This window comes from Oncorhynchus kisutch, unplaced genomic scaffold (assembly GCF_002021735.2).
Source record: "Oncorhynchus kisutch isolate 150728-3 unplaced genomic scaffold, Okis_V2 Okis07a-Okis12b_hom, whole genome shotgun sequence".
Lineage (NCBI taxonomy): Eukaryota > Metazoa > Chordata > Actinopteri > Salmoniformes > Salmonidae > Oncorhynchus > Oncorhynchus kisutch.
In genome coordinates this window covers 16,088,246-16,100,626 of record NW_022261984.1, presented here as the reverse complement: position 1 = coordinate 16,100,626, position 12,381 = coordinate 16,088,246, and the positions used below count along the sequence as shown (strand labels likewise).

The window sequence follows — 12,381 nt, the reverse complement described above, 5'->3', positions numbered from 1 at the left end:
GATGATACTACAGGTACCACACCAATCAGTACAGACCTGACATGATTATACTACAGGTACCACACCAATCAGTACAGACCTGACATGATGATACTACAGGTACCACACCAATCAGTACAGACCTGACATGATGATACTACAGGTACCACACCAATCAGTACAGACCTGACATGATTATACTACAGGTACCACACCAATCAGTACAGACCTGACATGATGATACTACAGGTACCACACCAATCAGTACAGACCTGACATGATGATACTACAGGTACCACACCAATCAGTACAGACCTGACATGATTATACTACAGGTACCACACCAATCAGTACAGACCTGACATGATTATACTACAGGTACCACACCAATCAGTACAGACCTGACATGATTATACTACAGGTACCACACCAATCAGTACAGACCTGACATGATGATACTACTGGTACCACACCAAGCAGTACAGACCTGACATGATGATACTACAGGTACCACACCAATCAGTACAGACCTGACATGATGATACTACAGGTACCACACCAAGCAGTACAGACCTGACATGATGATACTACAGGTACCACACCAATCAGTACAGACCTGACATGATGATACTACAGGTACCACACCAAGCAGTACAGACCTGACATGATGATACTACAGGTACCACACCAATCAGTACAGACCTGACATGATGATACTACAGGTACCCACACCAATCAGTACATGCCTGACATGATGATACTACACACCAATCAGTACAGACCTGACATGATGATACTACAGGTACCACACCAATCAGTACAGACCTGACATGATGATACTACAGGTACCACACCAAGCAGTACAGACCTGACATGATGATACTACAGGTACCACACCAATCAGTACAGACCTGACATGATGATACTACAGGTACCACACCAATCAGTACAGACCTGACATGATGATACTACAGGTACCACACCAATCAGTACAGACCTGACATGATGATACTACAGGTACCCACACCAATCAGTACAGACCTGACATGATGATACTACAGGTACCACACCAATCAGTACAGACCTGACATGATGATACTACAGGTACCACACCAATCAGTACCAGACCTGACATGATTATACTACAGGTACCACACCAATCAGTACAGACCTGACATGATGATACTACAGGTACCACACCAAGCAGTACAGACCTGACATGATGATACTACACCCCCACACCAGATTCAGATGCACCAGCTGACCCCCCCCCCCCCAGATTCAGATGCACCAGCTGACCCCCCCGCCACCAGATTCAGATGTACCAGCTGACCCCCCCCCACCAGATTCAGATGTACCAGCTGACCCGTCTCCCCCCCCCCCCCCACCAGATTCAGATGTACCAGCTGACCCGTCCCCACCCCCCACCAGATTCAGATGTACCAGCTGACCCGTCTCCCCCCCCCACCCCCCACCAGATTCAGATGTACCAGCTGATCCGTCTCCCCCCCACCAGATTCAGATGTACCAGCTGACCCGTCTCCCCCACCCCCCCCCCACCAGATTCAGATGTACCAGCTGTCCCCCCCCCCCTCCACCAGATTCAGATGTACCAGCTGACCCGTCTCCCCCCCCCCCCTCCACCAGATTCAGATGTACCAGCTGACCCGTCTCACCCCCCCCCTCCACCAGATTCAGATGTACCAGCTGTCCGTCTCCCCCCCCCACCAGATTCAGATGTACCAGCTGACCCGTCCCCCCCCCCCCCCCCACCAGATTCAGATGTACCAGCTGACCCGTCTCCCCCCCCCCACCTCCATCAGATTCAGATGTACCAGCTGTCCCGTCATCCCCCCACCAGATTCAGATGTACCAGCTGACCCCCCCCCCCCCCCCATCAGATTCAGATGTACCAGCTGACCCGTCTCCCCCCATCCCCCCCCCCCCCACACCAGATTCAGATGTACCAGCTGACCCGTATCCCCCCCCCCCCCACACCAGATTCAGATGTACCAGCTGACCCGTCTCCCCCCCCCCCCACCAGATTCAGATGTACCAGCTGACCCGTCTCCCCCCCCACCAGATTCAGATGTACCAGCTGACCCCCCCCCCCCCACCAGATTCAGATGTACCAGCTGACCCGTCTCCCCCCCATCTCCCACCCCCCACACCAGATTCAGATGTACCAGCTGTCCCGTCTCCTCCATGACTACCACAGAGACCTGTACGTCCATCTGGAACAGCATGAGATAGGACCGTCTCTCTACGCTGCTCCCTGGTTCCTCACGGCCTTCGCCTCGCACTTCCCTCTGGGCTTCGTTGCCAGGGTGTTTGGTAAGTTATCTCTGGGCTTCGTAGCCAGGGTGTTTGGTTAGTTACGTCTGGGCTTCGTAGATAGGGTGGTTGGTTAGTTAGCTCTATGCTTCGTAGCCAGGGTGGTTGGTAAGTTACCTCTTGGCTTCGTAGCCAGGGTGGTTGGTTAGTTACCTCTAGGCTTCGTAGCCAGGGTGGTTGGTTAGTTACCTGTATTTGTTCAGAAAACAGAGAGTAATGTTGAGTGTCTTTAGTAGGAATGGAAAGGGGTAGAGGAGAAGGAGGAGGTGTGTGAGGAGGAGGTGTGTGAGGAGGAGGTGTGTGAGGAGGAGGTGTGTGAGGAGGAGGTGTATGAGGTGTGTGAGGTGGAGGTGTGTGAGGAGGAGGTGTGTGAGGAGGAGGTGTTGTGAGGAGGAGGTTGTGTGAGGAGGAGGTGTGTGAGGAGGAGGTGTGTGAGGAGGAGGTGTGTGAGGTGGAGGTGTGTGAGGTGGAGGTGTGTGAGGAGGAGGTGTGTGAGGAGGAGGTGTATGAGGTGGAGGTGTATGAGGTGGAGGTGTGTGAGGAGGAGGTGTATGAGGTGTGTGAGGTGGAGGTGTGTGAGGAGGAGGTGTGTGAGGTGGAGGTGTATGAGGTGGTGTAGGAGGAGGTGTGTGAGGAGGAGGTGTATGAGGAGGAGGTGTGTGAGGAGGAGGTGTGTGAGGAGGAGGTGTGTGAGGTGTGTGAGGAGGAGGTGTGTGAGGAGGAGGTGTGTGAGGTGTATGAGGAGGAGGTGTGTGAGGTGGAGGAGGTGTGTGAGGAGGAGGTGTGTGAGGAGGTGTATGAGGAGGAGGTGTGTGAGGAGGAGGTGTGTGAGGTGTGTGAGGAGGAGGTGTGTGAGGAGGAGGTGTATGAGATGGAGGTGTATGAGGAGGAGGTGTGTGAGGAGGAGGTGTATGAGGGGGTGTGAGGAAGAGGTGTGTGAGGAGGAGGAGGTGTGTGAGGAGGTGTGTGAGGAGGTGGTGTATGAGGAGGTGTGTGATGAGGAGGTGTGTGATGAGGAGGTGTGTGAGGAGGAGGTGTGTGAGGAGGAGGTGTGTGAGGAGGAGGTGTGTGAGGAGGAGGTGTGTGAGGAGGAGGTGTGTGAGGAGGTGTGTGAGGAGGTGTGTGAGGAGGAGGTGTATGAGGAGGAGGTGTGTGAGGAGGAGGTGTGTGAGGTGTATGAGGAGGAGGTGTGTGAGGAGGAGGTGTGAGGAGGAGGTGTGTGAGGAGGAGGTGTATGAGGAGGTGTGTGAGGAGGTGTATGAGGAGGTGTGTGAGGTGTATGAGGAGGAGGTGTGTGAGGAGGAGGTGTGTGAGGAGGAGGTGTGTGAGGAGGAGGTGTATGAGGAGGAGGTGTATGAGGAGGAGGTGTATGAGGAGGTGTGTGAGGAGGAGGTGTGTGAGGAGGTGTATGAGGAGGAGGTGTATGAGGAGGAGGTGTATGAGGAGGAGGTGTGTGAGGAGGAGGTGTGTGAGGAGGAGGTGTGTGAGGTGTGTGAGGAGGAGGTGTGTGAGGAGGAGTGTGAGGAGGAGGTGTGTGAGGAGGTGTGTGAGGAGGAGGTGTGTGAGGAGGAGGTGCGAGGAGGAGGTGTGTGAGGAGGAGGTGTATGAGGAGGAGGTGTGTGAGGAGGTGGTGTGTGAGGAGGTGTATTAGGAGGAGGTGTGTGTAAGTTGTCCTCTTGTTCCAGAATGTTTCCTTGTAACTTCTGTTGACAAAAAGGACACAGTCTTCAGTCTGCTGGCCTGGGGTCAGATTTCACAGTCTGCTGGCCTGGGGTCAGATTTCACAGTCTGCTGGCCTGGGGTCAGATTTCACAGTTTTCAGTCTGCTGTCCTGGGTTCAGATTTCACAGTCTTCAGTCTGCTGGCCTGGGGTCAGATTTCACAGTCTTCAGTCTGCTGGCCTGGGTTCAGATTTCACAGTCTTCAGTCTGCTGGCCTGGGTTCAGATTTCACAGTCTTCAGTCTGCTGGCCTGGGGTCAGATTTCACAGTCTTCAGTCTGCTGGCCTGGGGTCAGATTTCACAGTCTTCAGTCTGCAGGCCTGGGTTCAGATTTCACAGTCTTCAGTCTGCTGGCCTGGGGTCAGATTTCACAGTCTTCAGTCTGCTGGCCTGGGTTCAGATTTCACAGTCTTCAGTCTGCTGGCCTGGGGTCAGATTTCACAGTCTTCAGTCTGCTGGCCTGGGTTCAGATTTCACAGTCTTCAGTCTGCTGGCCTGGGGTCAGATTTCACAGTCTTCAGTCTGCTGGCCTGGGGTCAGATTTCACAGTCTTCAGTCTGCTGGCCTGGGTTCAGATTTCACAGTCTTCAGTCTGCTGGCCTGGGGTCAGATTTCACAGTCTGCTGGCCTGGGGTCAGATTTCACAGTCTTCAGTCTGCTGGCCTGGGGTCAGATTTCACAGTCTTCAGTCTGCTGGCCTGGGTTCAGATTTCACAGTCTGCTGGCCTGGGGTCAGATTTCACAGTCTTCAGTCTGCTGGCCTGGGGTCAGATTTCACAGTCTTCAGTCTGCTGTCCTGGGTTCAGATTTCACAGTCTGCTGGCCTGGGTTCAGATTTCACAGTCTTCAGTCTGCTGGCCTGGGGTCAGATTTCACAGTCTTCAGTCTGCTGGCCTGGGGTCAGATTTCACAGTCTTCAGTCTGCTGGCCTGGGTTCAGATTTCACAGTCTTCAGTCTGCTGGCCTGGGGTCAGATTTCACAGTCTTCAGTCTGCTGGCCTGGGTTCAGATTTCACAGTCTTCAGTCTGCTGGCCTGGGGTCAGATTTCACAGTCTTCAGTCTGCTGGCCTGGGTTCAGATTTCACAGTCTGCTGGCCTGGGGTCAGATTTCACAGTCTTCAGTCTGCTGGCCTGGGGTCAGATTTCACAGTCTTCAGTCTGCTGGCCTGGGTTCAGATTTCACAGTCTGCTGGCCTGGGGTCAGATTTCACAGTCTTCAGTCTGCTGGCCTGGGGTCAGATTTCACAGTCTGCTGGCCTGGGTTCAGATTTCACAGTCTTCAGTCTGCTGGCCTGGGGTCAGATTTCACAGTCTTCAGTCTGCTGGCCTGGGTTCAGATTTCACAGTCTTCAGTCTGCTGGCCTGGGGTCAGATTTCACAGTCTTCAGTCTGCTGGCCTGGGGTCAGATTTCACAGTCTTCAGTCTGCTGGCCTGGGGTCAGATTTCACAGTCTTCAGTCTGCTGGCCTGGGTTGAGATTTCACAGTCTTCAGTCTGCTGGCCTGGGGTCAGATTTCACAGTCTGCTGGCCTGGGGTCAGATTTCACAGTCTTCAGTCTGCTGGCCTGGGGTCAGATTTCACAGTCTTCAGTCTGCTGGCCTGGGTTCAGATTTCACAGTCTGCTGGCCTGGGGTCAGATTTCACAGTCTTCAGTCTGCTGGCCTGGGGTCAGATTTCACAGTCTTCAGTCTGCTGGCCTGGGGTCAGATTTCACAGTCTGCTGGCCTGGGGTCAGATTTCACAGTCTTCAGTCTGCTGTCCTGGGTTCAGATTTCACAGTCTTCAGTCTGCTGGCCTGGGGTCAGATTTCACAGTCTTCAGTCTGCTGGCCTGGGTTCAGATTTCACAGTCTTAGTCTGCTGGCCTGGGTCAGATTTCACAGTCTTCAGTCTGCTGGCCTGGGGTCAGATTTCACAGTCTTCAGTCTGCTGGCCTGGGGTCAGATTTCACAGTCTTCAGTCTGCAGGCCTGGGTTCAGATTTCACAGTCTTCAGTCTGCTGGCCTGGGGTCAGATTTCACAGTCTTCAGTCTGCTGGCCTGGGTTCAGATTTCACAGTCTTCAGTCTGCTGGCCTGGGGTCAGATTTCACAGTCTTCAGTCTGCTGGCCTGGGTTCAGATTTCACAGTCTTCAGTCTGCTGGCCTGGGGTCAGATTTCACAGTCTTCAGTCTGCTGGCCTGGGGTCAGATTTCACAGTCTTCAGTCTGCTGGCCTGGGTTCAGATTTCACAGTCTTCAGTCTGCTGGCCTGGGTCAGATTTCACAGTCTGCTGGCCCTGGGGTCAGATTTCACAGTCTTCAGTCTGCTGGCCTGGGGTCAGATTTCACAGTCTTCAGTCTGCTGGCCTGGGTTCAGATTTCACAGTCTGCTGGCCTGGGGTCAGATTTCACAGTCTTCAGTCTGCTGGCCTGGGGTCAGATTTCACAGTCTTCAGTCTGCTGTCCTGGGTTCAGATTTCACAGTCTGCTGGCCTGGGTTCAGATTTCACAGTCTTCAGTCTGCTGGCCTGGGGTCAGATTTCACAGTCTTCAGTCTGCTGGCCTGGGGTCAGATTTCACAGTCTTCAGTCTGCTGGCCTGGGTTCAGATTTCACAGTCTTCAGTCTGCTGGCCTGGGGTCAGATTTCACAGTCTTCAGTCTGCTGGCCTGGGTTCAGATTTCACAGTCTTCAGTCTGCTGGCCTGGGGTCAGATTTCACAGTCTTCAGTCTGCTGGCCTGGGTTCAGATTTCACAGTCTGCTGGCCTGGGGTCAGATTTCACAGTCTTCAGTCTGCTGGCCTGGGGTCAGATTTCACAGTCTTCAGTCTGCTGGCCTGGGTTCAGATTTCACAGTCTGCTGGCCTGGGGTCAGATTTCACAGTCTTCAGTCTGCTGGCCTGGGGTCAGATTTCACAGTCTGCTGGCCTGGGTTCAGATTTCACAGTCTTCAGTCTGCTGGCCTGGGGTCAGATTTCACAGTCTTCAGTCTGCTGGCCTGGGTTCAGATTTCACAGTCTTCAGTCTGCTGGCCTGGGGTCAGATTTCACAGTCTTCAGTCTGCTGGCCTGGGGTCAGATTTCACAGTCTTCAGTCTGCTGGCCTGGGGTCAGATTTCACAGTCTTCAGTCTGCTGGCCTGGGTTCAGATTTCACAGTCTTCAGTCTGCTGGCCTGGGGTCAGATTTCACAGTCTGCTGGCCTGGGGTCAGATTTCACAGTCTTCAGTCTGCTGGCCTGGGGTCAGATTTCACAGTCTTCAGTCTGCTGGCCTGGGTTCAGATTTCACAGTCTGCTGGCCTGGGGTCAGATTTCACAGTCTTCAGTCTGCTGGCCTGGGGTCAGATTTCACAGTCTTCAGTCTGCTGGCCTGGGTTCAGATTTCACAGTCTGCTGGCCTGGGTTCAGATTTCACAGTCTTCAGTCTGCTGGCCTGGGGTCAGATTTCACAGTCTTTAGTCTGCTGGCCTGGGTTCAGATTTCACAGTCTTCAGTCTGCTGGCCTGGGTTCAGATTTCACAGTCTTCAGTCTGCTGGCCTGGGTTCAGATTTCACAGTCTTCAGTCTGCTGGCCTGGGGTCAGATTTCACAGTCTTCAGTCTGCTGGCCTGGGTTCAGATTTCACAGTCTTCAGTCTGCTGGCCTGGGGTCAGATTTCACAGTCTTCAGTCTGCTGGCCTGGGTTCAGATTTCACAGTCTGCTGGCCTGGGTTCAGATTTCACAGTCTTCAGTCTGCTGGCCTGGGGTCAGATTTCACAGTCTGCTGGCCTGGGGTCAGATTTCACAGTCTTCAGTCTGCTGGCCTGGGGTCAGATTTCACAGTCTTCAGTCTGCTGGCCTGGGTTCAGATTTCACAGTCTGCTGGCCTGGGGTCAGATTTCACAGTCTTCAGTCTGCTGGCCTGGGGTCAGATTTCACAGTCTTCAGTCTGCTGGCCTGGGTTCAGATTTCACAGTCTGCTGGCCTGGGTTCAGATTTCACAGTCTTCAGTCTGCTGGCCTGGGGTCAGATTTCACAGTCTTCAGTCTGCTGGCCTGGGTTCAGATTTCACAGTCTTCAGTCTGCTGGCCTGGGGTCAGATTTCACAGTCTTCAGTCTGCTGGCCTGGGTTCAGATTTCACAGTCTTCAGTCTGCTGTCCTGGGTTCAGATTTCACAGTCTGCTGGCCTGGGTTCAGATTTCACAGTCTTCAGTCTGCTGGCCTGGGGTCAGATTTCACAGTCTTCAGTCTGCTGGCCTGGGGTCAGATTTCACAGTCTTCAGTCTGCTGGCCTGGGTTCAGATTTCACAGTCTTCAGTCTGCTGGCCTGGGGTCAGATTTCACAGTCTTCAGTCTGCTGGCCTGGGTTCAGATTTCACAGTCTTCAGTCTGCTGGCCTGGGGTCAGATTTCACAGTCTTCAGTCTGCTGGCCTGGGTTCAGATTTCACAGTCTGCTGGCCTGGGGTCAGATTTCACAGTCTTCAGTCTGCTGGCCTGGGGTCAGATTTCACAGTCTTCAGTCTGCTGGCCTGGGTTCAGATTTCACAGTCTGCTGGCCTGGGGTCAGATTTCACAGTCTTCAGTCTGCTGGCCTGGGGTCAGATTTCACAGTCTGCTGGCCTGGGTTCAGATTTCACAGTCTTCAGTCTGCTGGCCTGGGGTCAGATTTCACAGTCTTCAGTCTGCTGGCCTGGGTTCAGATTTCACAGTCTTCAGTCTGCTGGCCTGGGGTCAGATTTCACAGTCTTCAGTCTGCTGGCCTGGGGTCAGATTTCACAGTCTTCAGTCTGCTGGCCTGGGGTCAGATTTCACAGTCTTCAGTCTGCTGGCCTGGGTTCAGATTTCACAGTCTTCAGTCTGCTGGCCTGGGGTCAGATTTCACAGTCTGCTGGCCTGGGGTCAGATTTCACAGTCTTCAGTCTGCTGGCCTGGGGTCAGATTTCACAGTCTTCAGTCTGCTGGCCTGGGTTCAGATTTCACAGTCTGCTGGCCTGGGGTCAGATTTCACAGTCTTCAGTCTGCTGGCCTGGGGTCAGATTTCACAGTCTTCAGTCTGCTGGCCTGGGTTCAGATTTCACAGTCTGCTGGCCTGGGTTCAGATTTCACAGTCTTCAGTCTGCTGGCCTGGGGTCAGATTTCACAGTCTTTAGTCTGCTGGCCTGGGTTCAGATTTCACAGTCTTCAGTCTGCTGGCCTGGGTTCAGATTTCACAGTCTTCAGTCTGCTGGCCTGGGTTCAGATTTCACAGTCTTCAGTCTGCTGGCCTGGGGTCAGATTTCACAGTCTTCAGTCTGCTGGCCTGGGTTCAGATTTCACAGTCTTCAGTCTGCTGGCCTGGGGTCAGATTTCACAGTCTTCAGTCTGCTGGCCTGGGTTCAGATTTCACAGTCTGCTGGCCTGGGTTCAGATTTCACAGTCTTCAGTCTGCTGGCCTGGGGTCAGATTTCACAGTCTGCTGGCCTGGGGTCAGATTTCACAGTCTTCAGTCTGCTGGCCTGGGGTCAGATTTCACAGTCTTCAGTCTGCTGGCCTGGGTTCAGATTTCACAGTCTGCTGGCCTGGGGTCAGATTTCACAGTCTTCAGTCTGCTGGCCTGGGGTCAGATTTCACAGTCTTCAGTCTGCTGGCCTGGGTTCAGATTTCACAGTCTGCTGGCCTGGGTTCAGATTTCACAGTCTTCAGTCTGCTGGCCTGGGGTCAGATTTCACAGTCTTCAGTCTGCTGGCCTGGGTTCAGATTTCACAGTCTTCAGTCTGCTGGCCTGGGGTCAGATTTCACAGTCTTCAGTCTGCTGGCCTGGGTTCAGATTTCACAGTCTTCAGTCTGCTGGCCTGGGTTCAGATTTCACAGTCTTCAGTCTGCTGGCCTGGGTTCAGATTTCACAGTCTTCAGTCTGCTGGCCTGGGGTCAGATTTCACAGTCTTCAGTCTGCTGGCCTGGGGTCAGATTTCACAGTCTTCAGTCTGCTGGCCTGGGGTCAGATTTCACAGTCTTCAGTCTGCTGGCCTGGGGTCAGATTTCACAGTCTTCAGTCTGCTGGCCTGGGTTCAGATTTCACAGTCTTCAGTCTGCTGGCCTGGGGTCAGATTTCACAGTCTTCAGTCTGCTGGCCTGGGGTCAGATTTCACAGTCTTCAGTCTGCTGGCCTGTTGTCCTCCCTCTGTCACACCTGCTGTTGTGTTGTCCTCCCTCCGTCACACCTGCTGTTGTGTTGTCCTCCCTCCGTCACACCTGCTGTTGTGTTGTCCTCCCTCCGTCACACCTGCTGTTGTGTTGTCCTCCCTCCGTCACACCTGCTGTTGTGTTGTCCTCCCTCTGTCACACCTGCTGTTGTGTTGTCCCCCCTCCGTCAGACCTGCTGTTGTGTTGTCCTCCCTCCGTCACACCTGCTGTTGTGTTGTGTTGTCCTCCCTCCGTCACACCTGCTGTTGTGTTGTCCTCCCTCCGTCACACCTGCTGTTGTGTTGTCCCCCCTCCGTCACAGGGGGGGACATTACATTTGATTTGATTTGATTTGACCTGCTGTTCTGTTGTCCTCCCTCCGTCACACCTGCTGTTGTGTTGTCCTCCCTCCGTCACACCTGCTGTTGTGTTGTCCTCCCTCCGTCACACCTGCTGTTGTGTTGTCCTCCCTCACACCTGCTCTGTCACCTGCGTGCGTCTGTCTGCCTGTCTGTAATATCAGAACAGTGTTTCCTGATTCTAATCTGTTGTCTGATATCCCTGTCTGTCTGTCTGTCTGTCTGTCTGTCTGTCTGTCTGTCTGTCTGTCTGTCTGTCTGTCTGTCTGTCTGTCTGTCTGTCTGTCTGTCTGTCTGTCTGTCTGTCTGTCTGTCTGTCTGTCTGTCTGTCTGTCTGTCTGTCTGTCTGTCTGTCTGTCTGTCTGTCTGTCTGTCTGTCTGTCTGTCTGTCTGTCTGTCTGACTGTAAGTAATATCAGAACAGTGTTTCCTGATTCTAATCTGTTGTCTGATATCCCTGTCTGTCTGTCTGTCTGTCTGTCTGTCTGTCTGTCTGTCTGTCTGTCTGTCTGTCTGTCTGTCTGTCTGTCTGTCTGTCTGTCTGTCTGTCTGTCTGTCTGTCTGTCTGTCTGTCTGTCTGTCTGTCTGTCTGTCTGTCTGTCTGTCCGTCCGTCCGTCCGTCCGTCCGTCCGTCCGTCCGTCCGTCCGTCCGTCCGTCCGTCCGTCCGTCCGTCCGTCCGTCCGTCCGTCCGTCCGTCCAGAACAGTGTTTCCTGTTTCTAATCTGTTGTCTGATATCCCCCCCTGTCTGTCTGTAAGTCAACACTGAGACCTACTATCATGTCATGCAGTTGCCTCTCCTCCTGAATTTTCTCTCTCTGTCTGTGTCTCTCTCTCTGTCTCTCTGTCTGTGTCTCTCTCTCTCTCGCTCTGTCTGTCTCTCTCTCTCTGTCTCTCTCTCTCTGTCTCTCTCTCTCTGTCTCTCTGTCTGTCTCTCTCTCTGTCTCTCTCTCTGTCTCTCTCTCTGTCTCTCTCTCTGTCTCTCTCTCTGTCTCTCTGTGTCTCTGTCTCTCTCTCTGTCTCTCTCTCTGTGTCTCTGTCTGTCTCTCTCTCTGTGTCTCTGTGTCTCTGTCTCTCTCTCTCTGTCTCTCTGTCTCTCTCTCCTCCAGACATGTTGTTTCTCCAGGGTTCGGAGGTGATCTTCAAGGTGTCGCTAAGTCTTCTGGGTAGTCACAAGCCCTTGATCCTACAGCACGACAGTCTGGAGTCTATAGTGGACTTCATCAAGACTACATTACCTAACCTGGGACTAGTCCAGATGGAGGAAGACCATCAACCAGGTAGACGGGTGGGGGGGTCTATAGTAGACTACATTACCTAACATGGGACTAGTCCAGATGGAGAAGACCATCAACCAGGTAGACTGGTGGGGGGGTCTATAGTAGACTACATTACCTAACCTGGGACTGGTGGGGGGGGGGGGGTCTATAGTAGACTACACTACCTAACCTGGGACTGGTGGTGGGTGGGGGTCTATAGTAGACTACATTACCTAACCTGGGACTGGTGGGGGTCTATAGTAGACTATATTACCTAACCTGGGACTGGTGGTTGGGTCTATAGTAGACTACATTACCTAACCTGGGACTGGTGGGGGTCTATAGGAGACTACATTACCTAACCTGGGACTAGTGGGGGGGTCTATAGTAGACTACATTACCTAACCTGGGACTAGTCCAGATGGAGAAGACCATCAACCAGGTAGACTGGTGGGGTGGGGGGGGGGGTCTATAGTAGACTACATTACCTAACCTGGGACTAGTGGGGGGGTCTATAGTAGACTACATTACCTAACCTGGGACTAGTCCAGATGGAGAAGACCATCAACCAGGTAGACTGGTGGGGTGGGGGGGGGGGGTCTATAGTA

General features: G+C 53.4%; 1 protein-coding gene across 1 annotated transcript in view; it reads left to right on the top strand.

Annotated features, from left to right (window-relative positions):
- The window catches only part of LOC116360086 (TBC1 domain family member 1), a 98,907-nt gene that overhangs the window by 81,195 nt on the left and 5,331 nt on the right, over positions 1 to 12,381 (top strand). Inside the window, 3 exon segments of the mRNA XM_074933808.1 lie at positions 2,154 to 2,313; positions 11,624 to 11,747; positions 12,170 to 12,215. Coding sequence (XP_074789909.1) covers positions 2,154 to 2,313; positions 11,624 to 11,747; positions 12,170 to 12,215 — 330 coding nt within the window.